Source organism: Syngnathus acus, chromosome 24 (assembly GCF_901709675.1).
Source record: "Syngnathus acus chromosome 24, fSynAcu1.2, whole genome shotgun sequence".
NCBI lineage: Eukaryota > Metazoa > Chordata > Actinopteri > Syngnathiformes > Syngnathidae > Syngnathus > Syngnathus acus.
In genome coordinates, this window is record NC_051108.1 from 2,703,180 (window position 1) to 2,719,363 (window position 16,184).

At 46.0% G+C, this 16,184-nt stretch overlaps 2 protein-coding genes across 4 annotated transcripts; one reads left to right on the forward strand and one right to left on the reverse strand.

Annotated features, from left to right (window-relative positions):
- Positions 1-19: 19 nt before the first annotated feature.
- Positions 20-6,082, reverse strand: ttbk2b (tau tubulin kinase 2b). Its single transcript, XM_037245420.1, has 15 exons — positions 5,882-6,082; positions 5,416-5,532; positions 5,179-5,326; positions 4,837-4,910; positions 4,513-4,653; positions 4,331-4,435; positions 4,159-4,224; positions 3,817-3,909; positions 3,608-3,733; positions 3,359-3,516; positions 2,999-3,194; positions 2,702-2,913; positions 2,211-2,628; positions 1,411-2,060; positions 20-1,336 (listed from the first exon to the last, which is right to left on the reverse strand). The coding sequence occupies exons 2-15, from the start codon at positions 5,476-5,478 to the stop codon at positions 994-996; spliced, it is 2,793 nt and encodes a 930-aa protein (XP_037101315.1). The 5' UTR covers positions 5,479-5,532; positions 5,882-6,082; the 3' UTR covers positions 20-993.
- A 784-nt stretch (positions 6,083-6,866) lies between these two features.
- Positions 6,867-14,395, forward strand: mideasa (mitotic deacetylase associated SANT domain protein a). 3 transcript variants are annotated; one of them, XM_037245417.1, is made up of 13 exons: positions 6,867-7,434; positions 7,794-9,310; positions 10,245-10,460; positions 10,562-10,904; positions 11,003-11,069; positions 11,143-11,285; positions 11,382-11,485; positions 11,712-11,787; positions 12,085-12,173; positions 12,252-12,395; positions 12,925-13,029; positions 13,540-13,706; positions 13,783-14,395. In XM_037245417.1, the coding sequence occupies exons 2-13, from the start codon at positions 7,958-7,960 to the stop codon at positions 14,042-14,044; spliced, it is 3,069 nt and encodes a 1,022-aa protein (XP_037101312.1). In that variant the 5' UTR covers positions 6,867-7,434; positions 7,794-7,957; the 3' UTR covers positions 14,045-14,395. The 3 variants fall into 3 exon arrangements, with proteins under 3 accessions (XP_037101312.1, XP_037101310.1, XP_037101313.1); XM_037245415.1 differs by having other exon boundaries at positions 6,868-7,434; positions 12,922-13,029; XM_037245418.1 differs by having other exon boundaries at positions 6,868-7,434; positions 10,245-10,439; positions 12,922-13,029.
- Positions 14,396-16,184: the final 1,789 nt, after the last annotated feature.

The window sequence follows — 16,184 nt, forward strand, 5'->3', positions numbered from 1 at the left end:
AATCAAAACCAAACCAAACTTTTGCTTGTGGATGTATTTTCATGATCAAAAGCAGCTCGGTAAAAATACAGAAATGTATGCTGGTTTACAAATGAGTAAAAAAAAAAAAAAAAAGTAAAATGACTCATGCACATTTACAATACTGAAGAATCAAGTGTGCTTATAAATACATCATAATATGCTGACGCAGAGCTATTTGTGGTAACTACCGAATTAAGATGGCTTTGCTGATTGATATTCTATTCAAATGCATGGGTTACCACGTTACCAATAGCCCTAACCGTGTACAGTTCTCATCTCTAACGCAACTACTGTGGAACCTTCAAAGCGGAACACAATTTGTTGACTTGTAAAGTGCTTCAATTTCAATGAATGCAATTAAAACCCACCACACATGGTTATCATTGAACTTAGAAAAAGCAAATAAAATATTTATCCATTGGCAACTTAGTGAGCTGATATATTTACTGATTGCCCGAGTTAAACTTTGGAGATTCCACAGTCATTTTTCATTTTTGCTAAAATAGAGATTATTTTAGTGTTCTTTTTCTTCTAGCATGACAATTTAAAGAGCTAAATTTAGTGTGTTCGACTAAATAGATGCACTTGCACACAGTGGTAAGGACCTCAAAATGGTTGACTTTTCTTTATACACAGGCTATATACATGGACAAAACATGCTACTGGCTTTAGGGTTGCAACCAGTGGGCAGAAATATATCCAGTTGGCTCCACAAATGTAGGTAACTAGGACAGATTTGTGGAGTCGGAGTAGTGTTTAGCGTGGCAATTTCAAATTTGGAATGAAAAAAAGGGACGCGAGCGCTCTCTTTTGAATTTTCGCAAACATTCCTGAAGTGTTATGCACATCATGGCTTCAGCGTTTCAAGGATCCCTTTAAGCTAATGTAGCAAATAAATACATTTTGTTTTTACAGTACACATTCTCTTGCGCACACTTTACACATGCGATTCGGATGGGTCGTTTCCGTTAATCATCGTTTCAGTTTCCTTGAGCCTTTACACTCCTCAATCAAACCTTTGCCTATCGAGCGGGGGACCAACGGACTCTGGCCGGACAACCTCGCTTGCAGGGGGCCGTGTCGAGGAGGAGGCGTCGACGGGGAGCGGCTGCGTCCTGGAGGCGGCGCCCTGCCGTCGCGGGGCTCCTGGCGGGACGGAGAGCAACTCAAGGAGCGCTGCAGGTTGGGGGAGGCGCAAGGGCGGGGTGGAGGTGGGCTGACGAGCTGGCCGCCGCGGTCCTGCGTCGACTGGTTCTGACTGGACAAGGAATCGGCGTCGCTGGTGCTGCTGGCGCGTACTCGCAACCGCCGCCGCCTCGAAAGAGATTTAATTACATGAGATGATCATCCTCAAGGAGCGCTCATTTTTTTCTCCATATTGTGTCCTACCTGTGGTCGGCACATGCGCCTGATGTCGGTTTCCCGGGAGGTGGGCGAGGCACGAGTCTGCCACTTAGCTGCTCGGGAACAAAGGTGGCGCTCATGGGTCGTGGAATCTTACTTTTACCGCCCGATGACGAGGACAGAGAAAGAGGGTCTTCCCCTCCGCAGTCCGACTTGGAGCCTCGCTCCGAGGAGAGACGTTCTCGCGGGAGGGTGACCTGCAGGTTTTCGCAGGAAAGCGATGGGGAAGGGGAGTGGGTGGGCGAGCTGGGGACAGGGCTGCTCCAGCGGTTTTTCCTGTCCCGGTGACGGTTCCTGCACGGAGAGTCCGGAGGAGTGGCGGAGTCTCGTCTTGGGATGCGGCTCAATTTTGGCGAGCAAGGGGAGTCTTTGGGCCTTAAAGAGGCGAGGAGTGAACAGATGGCTTGAGCCTGCTGGTTCAGCTCTGACGAGCAGTCGGGCAGACCCGAATCGCTCTCTGGGTCTTTAGCCAGTGGAGCAGTCGAACCCTTCAGCGGGCTTGATGACGGAGCCAAATCCGTCTTCCCTCCATCCTTCGGTTGTCCGGGAGCTTCGTCGGATTTGTTCGACGGAGCTTCAAGGGGTATCGTGTCACTCTTTTCGAGCACAGGGGACTGCGCTGTGCCACTGGAGGACTGAAAACAACTCGGTGATTAGAGGCAGGAATAAAAAAAAATGACAAGTGGCATTAGCAAGAGTAACTCTAGTTGAAGCTGATCCACACAAAAGTATCGAAAACGTCACAGACAAAATGGCGCGTGTGGAAAATGCTAGATCGTGCCTACCTGATCCATGTGGGGTCGTCCCATGATGACCGAGGGCATTTGCCCCAGCATCCCCGGCAGCCTCCTGTGGCCAAGTAACCATGACCCGACAGAACAGTGTGACAAAACAGGACTGACTGCTACAGCTGGGCCCTCCTGCGGCGGATGGTTCTCGCCGTCAGCAGGATTAGGGGCGGCTGCTTTGTCCTCGCGCTGGGCTTCGGCCAAAGGCTTGATGGCTGCGGAATTGGCGCCTTGCTCCATTTCCAGCACCACCCACTCCTGGGAGTCTCCCTCTTGGATCACAGGACTGAAGTTGACTGCGACAAAACCGCTGCTGACTGCGCCTTCTTCTGGGTCAGCCGTACCCGTGCCGGAATGATCGTCGGATAAAACTTTCTCCCCGATGTTTGAAAGACATGGAGGCGTTTTGCCTCGACTAAAAAAAAAAACAAAAAAAAAAACCCAGTTCAAGTTTGTTTTAAATGTGTGGGAGCAATCGAAGCACTAACCAGGACTCAAGGAAGCGCTCGAGAGTCGGCTTGGGTTCGGGTGCAAGTCTTCTTTCAAACGCCAAACTCTGACTCTGACGCATCTTTCGGAGCAGCGGCATAGCCCGGTCCAAGTACATGGTCTCGGATCGTACTCGCCTCGGAGAACTCTGCGCCGAGCCGGCAGGGCTTTGGTTGCCCTGGTTCTGACTATGCTCTTCCTCAGTCGCCACCTGGGAAAAAAAGATTGACGTAGCAATTCAAACATCACAACTGTGTGGCGGGCGAGAGAATGCCGACACGGCGCAAATCTCTGACCTTCCTAATCATTGGCTCGACATGATTCTGGGTTTGAATGTGGTTCATTTCGTCCCATATGCCTCTGGCAGGAACGGACGCAGGGGTGACAGGAGGGGGGCAGTTGTCAGCGTCACTGAAGCGCTCTCCGAGCATGAGGACATCTTCCGTGTTCTCCCTCTGCAATTCCACTGGCAGCACTGACGCATTGGCCATGCTTTAGAAAGAGATAAGAGTGAGAAGGTCAGCCAGGAGCTCATTTGCAAAACCCAGCAGGGTGGAAATGTTTTTTTTTTTTTTTTAAAAAACAGCCAACTGGTTCGACCGTTAAGGGAAATAACTACAGCATGACTGTGCATGTATATTTTGAGTCATGTGTACCCCATGTGAGCTGGCGTGAGGCGGGTGAGCTCCTGGCCAGTGGGTGGTGCCACCGCAGTTGTCAGCATGTCCTCCGAGTCGCATTTCTCCCAATCGTACGGATCATTGTGCAGCACATTGTGGCTTTTCATAGCACGGTCAAACAGTGACATCAGCAGCTGTCACGGGTGGGGTGAAGGGGGGGGGGGCAAACACAGGTGTCAGCATTTTGGCTGTCGGTAGAGGACCAAACGTGAGTTTATAGCCAACCTCATAGTCTGGTTTAGTGTAGTAGTCCAGACTGAGGATGTGATCCAGGAATGTGCTAAACTCCAATGGTAAGTGATTAAGCATGAGGCGGTGGTCGTATGCTTCTTTGAGATTTCCTACTTGTTCCTGTTGGAGCGGAAGATATAAATATAATTGATATTTGATCATTGATAGTAGTTCCTACTATTTTGGCGAGTGACATGCTGTACCTTGTCTTTAAATTTTCTCCATGGGAGCTGACCAGACATGAATTCAACCAACATGTAGAAGAGGGACCATAGATCGTCATGACGACCAATTTCCTGCAGAGTCGTGAAACGTGAAAACAATGCATACAGCCTACCACAATTAATCGACAAGTGATATTCAAATACACGTGTTATATTTTTTGGGGAATGTCGTCAACTCAAACAATCAATTATAAAATAGTGATGAAATGACTATGTTCTAAGAAAACCTTTCTAATCGTGTTGTGAACATTCCCTTGACCAGTTCCAACCTCCTTGGTGGAAATATTGAAAGGTAACGCAAGAGAGAAAATGTCTAGTCACCTTGTTTTTATGAGTATTGATTGAAGCATATCGCACAGTTCCCCTGAAGCCGGCCACAGATCGAGGCTGGAAGTGAAAAAGTTATCGTTAGAGTGTGTCATCGGATGAAAATACTTCAAGTCTGGGACATTTTATTTTCACAAGTGGGTTCACAAGTTTTGAGATGACTTACAGGACGAAGTTCTTGGTTGGAGGTCATGTACTGTCGGGCCAAACCAAAGTCCAGCATGTAGCAGCACCTGCAAGTACTTGCTAGTCTTCCCATTGCAAAGTTAGCCTATGAGTGACCAAGACAGAAAGTTCAAATTTGCAATATGAATATATATTGACTATTTCGAGCGACTGTAGTCTTACTGGTTTAATGTCACGGTGCAGGAAGCCCACTGAGTGGATGCTTTCGATGCTTTGTAGAATCTGCTTGCCGAGCCGCAGAGTCGTCGAGACTGAGAATGTACCACGGATCCTGCTCCTCCGTAGATCTGCCAAGTTCCTCCCCTTTGGACAGTCACAACATATTACGATTATTATTGACCCATTTCAAAACAAAAATACAATGGATGTTTATGTAACAGGTGTCAGTAAATAATAATAATAATGCATTACGAGTCATTGGTTAATGTTAAGATCTTAATGGCAATTATTACCTATAAAATTAAAGGAACATCGTAAAAAGCCTACCTGGAGTTCCATCACCACATAGTTGAAGCGCTCGTTTCGACCAGCGCTGACAAAGCGACACACATTATCCTTGCCTGCCAATAAATAATCAAAAATAAGAAAATGTAATACGCAGATGTGAACTATCGGTTGCATTCTTGAGTCAGTAATTAATCAAACAGAGTAAAAATAAAATGTATTATACCTTATATAGTATTGTATTTAATTATTGATCCAGATATCACGTTTCATAGAAATAAGGTAGAGCTGCTAACTTACAATTCAATAATCTGCACATTCCTCATTTTCAGTTGATCAACAAACACTTGCAAGTTTTTATTTGCGTGGCAAATGGCCACTTACCTTGCAGCTTCCTCAACACGGCCGCCTCTGTCCTCTGTACCGGTTTGGGGTGTGTGGCAGACTCCACCTTCATGGCAAGAGTGGCCTGGCTCACGAGGTCCAAGACCTCGTAGACCTCCCCGAAGCCGCCTCCACCTATCTTTCTCACCTGCAGAGCAATTTTACATGAGGCAGGTGGGGGTGACCCGATAAAGTGTACCTTGTGTCGAAATGATTCTTATTTTCGTGAAATCTTACCACTCTCCATCTTTCTCGGACCACATCTGCCGTTGACAGGATGTCTATATGCTCTCCACTCATGGTGAGGGCTCTCTGCTGCAGTCACAAGCTGACATCAGTGGCACCAGCCCATCACTGCAAAAAATGTATTCACTCCTTAAACCACACCGGCCTGACATTGTGACTTGTGATAGGTAAGGTTACATACTGGAAATACCTTCATGTCACCAATTCGTGTATTTTAAAGTGGGAGAGGTTAATTTGATTGTGCGTGACATTCAAATCGGGAGGTAGCCAGCGGTTAGCAACTAGCTTTAGCTGATTTTAACCGGTGCCCACAGCATAATAATGAAAAGATAGGGGGGTAACTAGGGATGGGATAGCTGCAAGGCAGCAAAAATTCGAGGCGGTGCTCAATGCTAACTAGCATGTTTACTCCGCGGTGGCTAAGCAGCGAGCCCACGCTACTCCGTCCCTGCGTTACCTCGCTCGGATGCACTGGTGAGACTCCGGGAAAGAGCCTCCATGGTTGATTTCTTGACAGCAACGTCATTCCTAGAGTTCCTTTATCTTGCGGATGAAGGCACGGTGATGGGAGGCATTCTCGAAAACGTGAGCTAAGCTAGCCAGTTGAATTATGTCCACAGCCGCTGCCTACATCGGCAACGGTGACGTCATAAAAGCTCCGAATGAGCCGCAGAATCACCATGGCAACCATTAACCCCGCCCCGTGGTCAATACAACACGATCACATTGGCATGAAAAATGAAATTGCCTAAAATAGCCAAGTCAAACAGTTGGTGGTTTTTCAGGTTAAAGATTTATAAACGTTATATTCATGAAAACGTCTGAATTTGAGAATTTTATAGAAACAAATTAAAGTGAAGATGTACGTTCGGTTTTGTGCGCCACTGTTCCCCGGTTCATAAACACACAATCTAAACCTTGCTGTACACTACCAAATAGAATTGTCACAAAATGTATAAACTGAAATAATTATCTCGTCTCAGTATAAAGACAAATTTACTCAGTGTGAAAGCTTGGCCTGTGTTTGTAATTTATGTCATCTCATGGGAGATTGTTGAATTTTTCTGATTTTATTTGTAGCTGTCATTGATAAATGAGATCAATCTAAAGATGTATTTTTTTTGTTGGAAATAAGTCATTTTCCGACCAATCAATAGAAATTAGACATTTTTACAACTGCTCACTTGATTTATACAGAATATTCTTTAAATAGCAATATTTATGACGTCCCCTTTAATTTGATTATAATTAAATCACTTTTTACTTATAAAATAAAAATATAAATGAGTATGAAAACATTTGTATGTAATATTTATTTTATTGATTGATTAATCAATTACTGTATTTTTAGTATTCTGCTTGCAGTTGACCCAAATATTGACGCGGCTTCGAGCTGAGCGGGTCAACAAAACGAGCATACACAAATGTAGTGGTGGGCGGGGCTCAGGCAGCAGGTTGGAAAACAGGATAAGCTCTGATCTGTTAGTGGGTGAGGCGCTGTGCTGCGTTCGTTCCATTTTTTTTTTTTTTGGTGCACCACTTTCTGTCCGTTTGCACACTTTTGCAACTGTAACGTTTTGTGCGTACTGTTGCGCGACTTCGGATCAACAGCGCACTTTTATTGCGCGACGTTCCGATGTACGGAAATCGCAGCGTTTCTACACGCTGTCGCGGCGCGAGACTAAAAGTCGGTCAAGCGGAGAAGAAAAGTTGCAGAAGCGTTTTCCAGGAAAAGCGCTATTTCGCGAATACAATGTGGAACATTGTAACTGCGGCGTGAATAGCCCTTTGCAGCACGTCGGTTTCGATTATTTCACCCGTGTCAACTCCCCTTTCGCCATGTTTGCGGGCTTGGAAACTCGGGGTGAAAGTTAAGAGAGAGAGAGAGAGAGCGAGAGAGAGTTATGACATGTGTGGCGCACAATCCCTTCATGGATCTGCATGACTTTGATCGCCACCAAATGGATTCTTCCGGGCCGCCAATGGAAAACCAACTGTGTCATTCATAAGGTATTGCATTTTACATGGTGGCTTGTGTTGCATAATCGCCCCAGTGCTTCCAGTGCTTCCTTATTGCATTTTTTTTTTTTTTTTTTTTGAAAACAGCCACCAGCGGCTGTAAGCTCGATTGCACGATCCTCTTCATTTCCTGTATTTCTAGTTCGGCCAAATAGCAGCTATGCTCTCCGAGGTCCTTGTTTCTGCTGACTGAATCAAAATGTTCATTTTAGCCCGACATAAACATGACTTAATGTTTTGGTTGTTGACTTTTAAGCGTGCTTGCTCTTTGACCTTTATGCCTGGGCCTCCATTTTCCTATTTACTTTATGTTTTCGTCCAGAGGTAAATAAAGTCTCCTGTTTTTAAAGGTGCTGCAGCCTAAAGAGGATGTGAAGAACAGGCTTGAAACTTGAACCGAGATAATACGTTTCCTATCGGATTCATATTTCCTTCCACATGCCAGCTGTAACCAAAAGGCAAGCGCAGGAAGTAAAAGCACACTACGAGACCTGGACACCAAGATCTTCTCGACATGAGTCTTCCTCCTCAAATGAGTACCGACAAGAGCAGCAAGCATCCGGCAGTGGCGACCATGAAAGAGCCCTTGCAGCATTCGGGGGAGGCTTACTACGGACTGGGTCCTCCGTCTTTGGAGTCGATCCAGAGTGACTCTGCCGGCAGCTCTGGTGTGTACAACCCAGATAAAGGACCTCCGGTGCTGCCATCCTATCAGCAGGCCGCCCCGGTAAAGTGGGTGCACCAGGACTCCTTACAAGCTCCCGGCTGGCCTCAGGAAGCTCCTGGGCCAGGGTGGAGTCAGAACTTTGGGCCTTATATGGGCAGCGTGAACGCCCGGGGGCAGATGGCGTTCCACAAGGTCGTCCATGACCCTCTTCAGATGGGCAGCGACAATCAGCAGGTTTACAGAGATGCCACCCGGGCTCCGGCTCAGAGCCGGGGGCTGGAGTGGGAGCAGCATGCCATGCAGCAGGCCCAGCTGCAAGCATATCAGCAGAAAGGTGTGGAGCTGCAGGGTGGGGCCCACGTGCCGGCTCACAACGCGCAGGGCTCCATGCTGCAGCCCTTCCAGACGACGTTCAACAAGCAGCAGTTCCCGCAGGGATACTACTCGGTTTTCCAAGGCGGCAAGGGACTGCAGGGTTTGCCTTACGGCGAGCAGCCTAAAATGCAACAGCAACAGCTGCTTCATCACTTACAGCAGCAACAACAACAACAGCAGCAGCAGCAGTTACAACAACAGCAGCAGCAGCAATTGCAGAAACAGCATCAACTCCAACTGCAACTTCATCAGCAGCAGCAAATGCAACAGCAACAAATGCAGCAGATGCAGCAACAGTACCACCAACGACAACAACAGCAGCAGCAGCAACAACAACTGCACGAGCGACAGCAACAAATGCACAAAATGCAGCAGCAGCAGCAGCAGCAAGCACAAAACATCCCCCAGCCAGACACACAACCTCCCGATTTCGTCACCTATCCGCCTCCGGAACCCCGTCCGCCCGACACCGCGCCCAAAAAACAAGCGGCGCCCATAGCGGAGCCTCAAAAGGAACTCCAACCTGAGCCGGAACCCTCAGAGGCAACGCCGGCCACCCTGAGACGCTCACGCCGCCTTTCCAGAGACGGGCAATCCCCATTGGCGCCGCCTTCGGTCAACATGTGGCCTCAAGCGCCTAAGGAAACCTCCCAGAACGGAGTAGCTGTCGCACGAACAGGGGACGCCTCGGCCAACACGGGGGGAGTCATCCAGAGCACCCGGAGGAAAAGGAGGGCGTCCAAGGAGATCAACTTGGAGACTCTGGCCCAGAAGGCGTCTGAGATGCCCTCCATGCCTGAAGCGCTGTCTGCTTGCAAAACTGAGGTTAAAAAAAAAAATCCTTCCATACATCAGCTCTGTTTATTCATAGTTTATTCATCTTTATGCTTAACTGAAGGCTCTCAAATTGAGTTCCACGTGACGGGTTCAAAACCCATTCTTACACGTTTATGAACAAGTTTGCTCGACGTGCAGTTAGTGCAACAAAAGGCAAGGTGCCGGTTTTTTTTTTTAAAGAGGAAGAACTCCCTATTTCACTGTCGAACTTCCTCCAACTCTTTCAACATCACTCTCTTGGCTTTTGTTGACGCTTGACTTTTGCCGCCTTTGCAAAAGATTCCTCTCAGCTCGCTAAACAACTATAATAGTGCTCGGAATGTACACAAACTGACCACAACATTGGGTATATAACATCAGTTGCACGATTGTTTCTTGAATGGTAGCTAATTACGCTCCGAAATAGTTTGCTGCACTATTATGACTATATTGAGCTTAATGAGGAAAACAAATGGACTCTATTTGAAGTCTTTGTAAAGAGACATTTTGGATTGGGTCTCATTAGATGGTGCAAGGGGTCCACTTCAACGTGTTGTGTTGTAAGCGAACAATGTGTGTTGACATTGCCGCTTGTGTTTTCTCACTTGCACCTTCCCCAACTCGCCACAATTGCACTCGACGTCGACTGGGTGCAGCCGTACGGTTCGCGAGAGTGCAAGTCATTGTGCCGCCGCGCACGAGTGTGTGCAGCGGCAGCTGCGTGTCTGCACACCTCCACATTCCTCGGGCTCTCGCTCAGTCATCGAGAAGTCCGAGGGAGGGGTCGAGCTGAACAGTTGCACGCCCTTGTTGCCAAGAGCGCACCAAAAATGTTTGCTCGTTTTGCCAGTCACGGTTTATTTATTTATCATGTAAATAAAATGTACAATAGAGGGACTTCTTGTTGGATTACGAATCATTTGCATAATTTGTTCCACAACAGGGAGACGGTCCTCGAGGCAAACACGCCAACATGGTCCCTTTAATCATGCCCGTGTCGGTGCCGGTGCACAGGATTCTTCCGCCGGGTCAGGGCTCGTCGGCACACGGACGAGCGGGCCAGCCTGAGCGACCCTCCGCCACGTCTGACTGCAAACCGTCCGTCATCGTGGCTTGTCGCAGATCTCTCCGAAACTCGGTGACAGACAACTTTGAGCAGGTTCCTTCATGGAGGATTTAAGATTAGCTTTAGCTTTTGCACATTTGGAATTCATTTTGAGAGCAGATCCTGAAGTTGGCTTTTCTCCTTCCTCGATTTAGGATGGAGAGAATGATCCCAGACTGGACGAGGAGGGGAAAAACAAACAAAAGCGAAGACCCCGACCGGAGCCTCTCATCATTCCTCCGCCCAGACCTTCCACGTTGATCCCAGCGTCCGTCTACTCCAGTATCAGCGCTTACCAAAGCAACCTGCGCTCTCCCATCCGCTTGCCGGACAACCCTCTCGCCTTGCCCCCCTACACCCCCCCGCCCATCCTATCTCCCGTGCGAGAAGGCTCAGGACTCTACTTCTCCACGTTCCTCACCAACTTTGCCGTGAGCAACCAAATCCTCCCGCCGCCCGCGACACCCAAGACGGTCAGCAGAAGCCTCCTGCGCTCCAGTAAGTCCTACTTGCAGAATAAACCTGAGGTCAAATAAATGTTGGAGCTTTGTAGTCAGCATGGCCTGTTTAATTTCTATTTATGTTTTTTTTTCCAGCAAGTTCAGACATCACACCGCCCGTTCTGCCCTTGATCACAGACGCCACGCCTGTTAGCCTCGAGCCGTAAGCTGGATTTTTACAAGTAAAACCTTGAGGTGGCCACCATCTGACACACGCTGCTTCCGTTTGTGTGCAGGCGCATCAACATCGGACAGCAGCACCAAGCGGAAATTCCCGAGTTGCGACACCAGCCTTTGGCTCAATTGGACCCGCGCAAGGCGGACTTGGTTTGGCTTCCTTTGCACGACGGCCATCTTAAACACACAGAACCCGATAGTGGTTCGTCGCTCTCCTCGAACATTGATTTTACTTGTGCTGGTTTTCCATCTGCCCACTCACCAATCCTCCTCCCCCTCCTCCTCATTTTTTTTTTAGTGGAGAATCTGATGAACATGGCGTGTTCCAGTGTGCTCAGCGGAGGAGGAACCAACCAGGAGTTGGCTCTGCATTGTTTACATGAAAGTGGAGGAGATTGCATGGTCAGTACATGATTTATCAATTGTATGTACAAATATTAGAACAGAACAAAAATGGTTATCCATGAATACGTGGGGGGAAAAAAATTCAAAAAATGTAGGAAGATAAGAATGTGAACCGTTACGATTGCATTATTTTCATTCCATATCTTGGAAACAACTGCAGGATGAATTAGTGGGGCTGCATTATGCTATAAAAATATTTTTCTGCATTGATATGTATTTTTAGGAGACCCTCAGACGTTTACTGCATCAGGAACCAATCTTCCATAAAGGTCATCACCTGGCCGATTATCACTACTCAGGTTAGTTGTGTCCATAGAAGCAGACAGTGATCCAATACTTTGTAATTATGCGAAAGAATTAAGGTTAGGCCTCATGAAGTAACGCTACTCATGTCAGCCAATGTCTTCAGGCGTTGCAACTGATTTCAAACTTTTTAGTTTCACTTCAACATTTAAGCCACGCCCATGACCGCCCATATAAGGGTGGAATCCAATGTTGGAAGTAGCAAGCCAGGCCCTCATCTTTTGTATCACCGCTAAACACAAGTTACTCCTTTTACATGTTGACGATAACTTCCTTTTGCGATTTCCTTGCAGGTTCCGATCACTGGAGTGCGGAAGAAAAGCATTACTTCAACAAAGGGATGTCTGCCTACTGCAAGGACTTTATCTTGGTGCAGAAACTGGTACGCCTCTTCACTTCTGCTCACGCAAGATGCCGTTTTAGAATGGTTACAGAGAGTTGTCATGGTTTTCCATTTCAGGTGCAAACCAAGACGGTGGCTCAGTGCGTTGAGTTTTACTACTCGTACAAAAAGCAGGTGAAGATTGCACGCAATGGGATTTTAACCTACGGCCCTTCGAACTCGCCGACGGAGAAATACACGGAGGCTGTAGTGGACATTAAGGTAGAGGTTGCTTCGTTTTGGATTTCACATGTCATTCATCAAATGTAGACACTCCAACGGGCCACAATTTGTCAATGCAATCAGTTTTGCAAGCAAACAAAAAAAAATGCATGTTGATCCAAACAAAATAATGTCACATGGTAATTTGTTGCTAGGCAATGCAACATGACGATATCGGGAAGGAAGAAAATCGGCACCATCTATAATGTTGATAACTGTAATGTCCTTGCATGTGGAGAGAAAGCTTTCTATTTTACGTCAAATCTTATGTGCCTTTTCATTCAATTGACCTGAACCCCCCCCCCCCCCCCCTTCCATTACATCCCACAAGATTGCATAATTCCCATGGTCAATTTCTAATTTGGAAAATATTCCAGAAATTCTTCCGTCTTAGCTTCACATGGAATTCCCCTCCCCATTGCAAGCCTAGTCAGGAATATTTGGGCAAAACTTTGCTGCATCTTTCTTCATACGGCCCGAAATGAGACTTTGAAAAATGTTTTTCCACTACTTGATGATTCCTCAGCAGTCGAAACCGAGCCACCTACAAATGGACGACAAGACGGAGCTTTCTCATGAGCAGGAGAGCAATCAGCGAGTGATGGTGGCTCGCTCACTACAAACACACGACTATGTGAGTGCTTGATCCATCGCGTGAATGTGTCTTTAATTAATTACCGTATTTTCCGGATTATAAGGCGCACCTAAAAACCTAAACTTTTCTCAAAAGCCGACAGTGCGCCTTATATATGGACCAAATTCCTAAATTTAAACTGGCCTGAAGCATTGTGTCATGAAATCAATCATAAGTGGCCCGCTGAAGACTATGAATCATAAAGACTATGGATCATTATTTTGTGATTATAAAGTCATTTGTTGCGTCTGAAGTTGAACTAAAAGAGATAAAATGGAGAATGATTTGGATTAAAAATCTGACATGATGCATTAATGGTGCGCCTTATAGTCCGGTGCGCCTTTATATAAGGACCAAGTTTTAAAATGGGCCATTCATTGAAGGTGCGCCTTATAGTCCGGTGCGCCTTATAGTCCGGAAAAGACGGTAATGTCATTAATTAATGTAAAGCGTGAAGCAACTGTGTGCAGTCTTCTCTGCAAGAAATAACAAACCGACTTGTTCTCCAAGGCGGGTAGCACGCTGCTGGTCAAAGAGCCAGAGAACATCGTCAAGGATGCTGCCTACACATCAGCTCCACACAAGCCTCGGAGTGACTCCGCAGCAAAGAAGGCCAAGGTGCCAGTAAAGCCCACGCAAGATCCTGACGCAGTATTTCCATGCAAGAAGTGTGGCAGGTACGACCTTGTACGGCTGGATGATTGAAAAAATAAAGCACTTGTGTTTTTAAGTGTACTCCAACTGTTGCATCAGGGTGTTCAACAAAGTGAAGAGTCGCAGCGCCCACATGAAGAGCCATGCCGAGCAAGAGAAAAAAGCTGCAGCTTTGCGCCAAAGGGCGGCGGAGGAGCAAGCGGCAGCGGCCGCCGCCCAAGCTCGCAAGGAGGCTTTGCTAGCCGTAGCGGCGGCGGCATCTCACCGAGGCGGGAACGGAATGGAGAGCCAGGAGGAACCGAGCTCACAGGAGGATTCATCGGAGGGGGACGAGGACAACAACGACAAGGACTGGCGCTGAGACCAAATTGAAATTTTGGATTGGAAGGGACGACGGACGAGAAGATCAACAAGAGCAGAATAAGCACAAGTCTTCCTGTGGAACTCTTGCACTCCCATCCTGGTTGATAAAAGACGGTTTGTAAACATCAACCAGGCCGGCACTCCATATTTTCACATATTTGTATCATTTTAAATAATATAAATGACTATTTTTGTCTAAATGCACTTCTGCAGTACGCTTTTGCCAATGATGCCTTTTTACAGTACTGTATATTCTTTATTTAATTAACTTTTTATTTGGGGGGGGGGCGATCAAACACCAGGCGTTTATAGGATAGGGATTTTTCCTGGGTTGGTTTGTATTGATCTGCTAATCTGTAATATACACAGAACAAAACCAATGTTTATAGTTCCTTTTAATTCAAATGAGCCCATGGCTTGTTTTCAAAACAGTTTACTGCATGTTAAAATGCTGCATTGAATGTTGCTGATTCTATTTTAAGTTTGGTTGTTTTTTTTAATAAATAACCTTTAAAAGTTATATGTAAAAAAAAAAAAGTATATATAAAGTTTTTTTTCCATATTTATGCGTTTTTTAACGATTTTGGTAGTGGAAAAAAAATGTATTCTGTCAGATGCAATATACCTTGTGAATTATAATTAAAAAAAATGTTGAGAACAAAAAAACGTGGTAGTATTTCACATTCTGGTCACCAGATAGCAGCAGAGAATTTTATTCTTCGGCGACTGCCATCCAGCAAAATTGTCCACATGGGGGCGCTCTCTATCCTTCCATGATGACAGTCTTTAAATTTATAATATATTACATTTAGAAAGTCACTCATTTGAGTGCTGACTAACTCCCGTCATGCATTGGTGCATGCAAATTTGAATTTAATCCGTTTGGAGCCCCTTTTTGTTTACAATGTACCAAATTACTGCATGTTGTGAAATGAGTTGAGTTCACTGCCGCAATGTTTGCAGGTTATGGAGGAGAGTACAGAAGGTCACATGCACGGATGAAACGTCAGCCCAGAGTGAGGTTGATGCAAGACTGATTGGAGGTCCTCCCATGTCAGGGTCGAGGTAAGAATAATAAATGTCAAAGGTAGGATTATTTATGTTTAAATGCTCAGCACGTGATTGTTTTCAGGATGTGAGCCTGCTGGACGGTGACATTCTTGTGAGTAAGTCATCTTTAGCTATCAGGTTGAAAATATTGCCTTTATGAATATGAATACAACCGAAGAGAATCTCCATTGGGATATATTGTGGTTGGGGCTGCAGCTCACCCGCGACCATAATGAGCATAAGCGGTATAGAAAATGGCTGGATGGAAATGTTATGGTCTTCAATAACCACACATTTGTTTCGAACTTTGTAAAGATGGAATGTTCGAAGTAGCTGGAGGTTCAATTTGGAAACAGCTTTGCTTCCATCCAAGTATCCTGGATGGAGAGGCCCCAATCAGTCCATGTAATGACTTTGGAGGCCATATCAGTGACAAAGCACTAAAACTCAATGTCATCTCCATGCCCCCCTGCTGACCCCTCAACCAGCGACACCTATCGCTTGATTGCTTATCCGTCCGTCAAGTTGATGCTGTGCATTTAAAAAAAAAAAAAAAAAAGCAGACGCCATCCTTATTTGCTGGCTAACTTAATGGAATTAAAGCCTCCACCCCGCCCCCTTCCATCTGAGTTTTAGCCACTGTCAGCAGCGGTTCCTCTTTCACGCTTGTTCAAATAGCCCTTCTTTGATTGCATCCATCGCTGAGCTGACTGATGCTGACATGTTTTCGAAGATTTCACTCTCGGTTCGATTTACCGGAACATTTAAAAGGAGACGTTGTTTTCAATTTCAGTCTGACAAGCTTTCATTCAAATATGCCAATGATAAATTGCAATTGAGGAAAAAAAAAAAATCTAAATTACAATTGAAAATAATGATCTCAAGCAATCTTCAATCAAATTCATTTAAAAAAAATGGTTTTTTTTTGCAACATATGCACTGTTGTGACTTCAAACCCGAGTTGTACGAGACTGACAAATCAACATGCTCCACTGACCTCAGTTAATTTGCATTAAGTCGATCAGCTTGTTTCTATTTGCAGGAGGATGTTTCTCGCAAAGCCCTGAGCCAACACTCTTTTTATGATC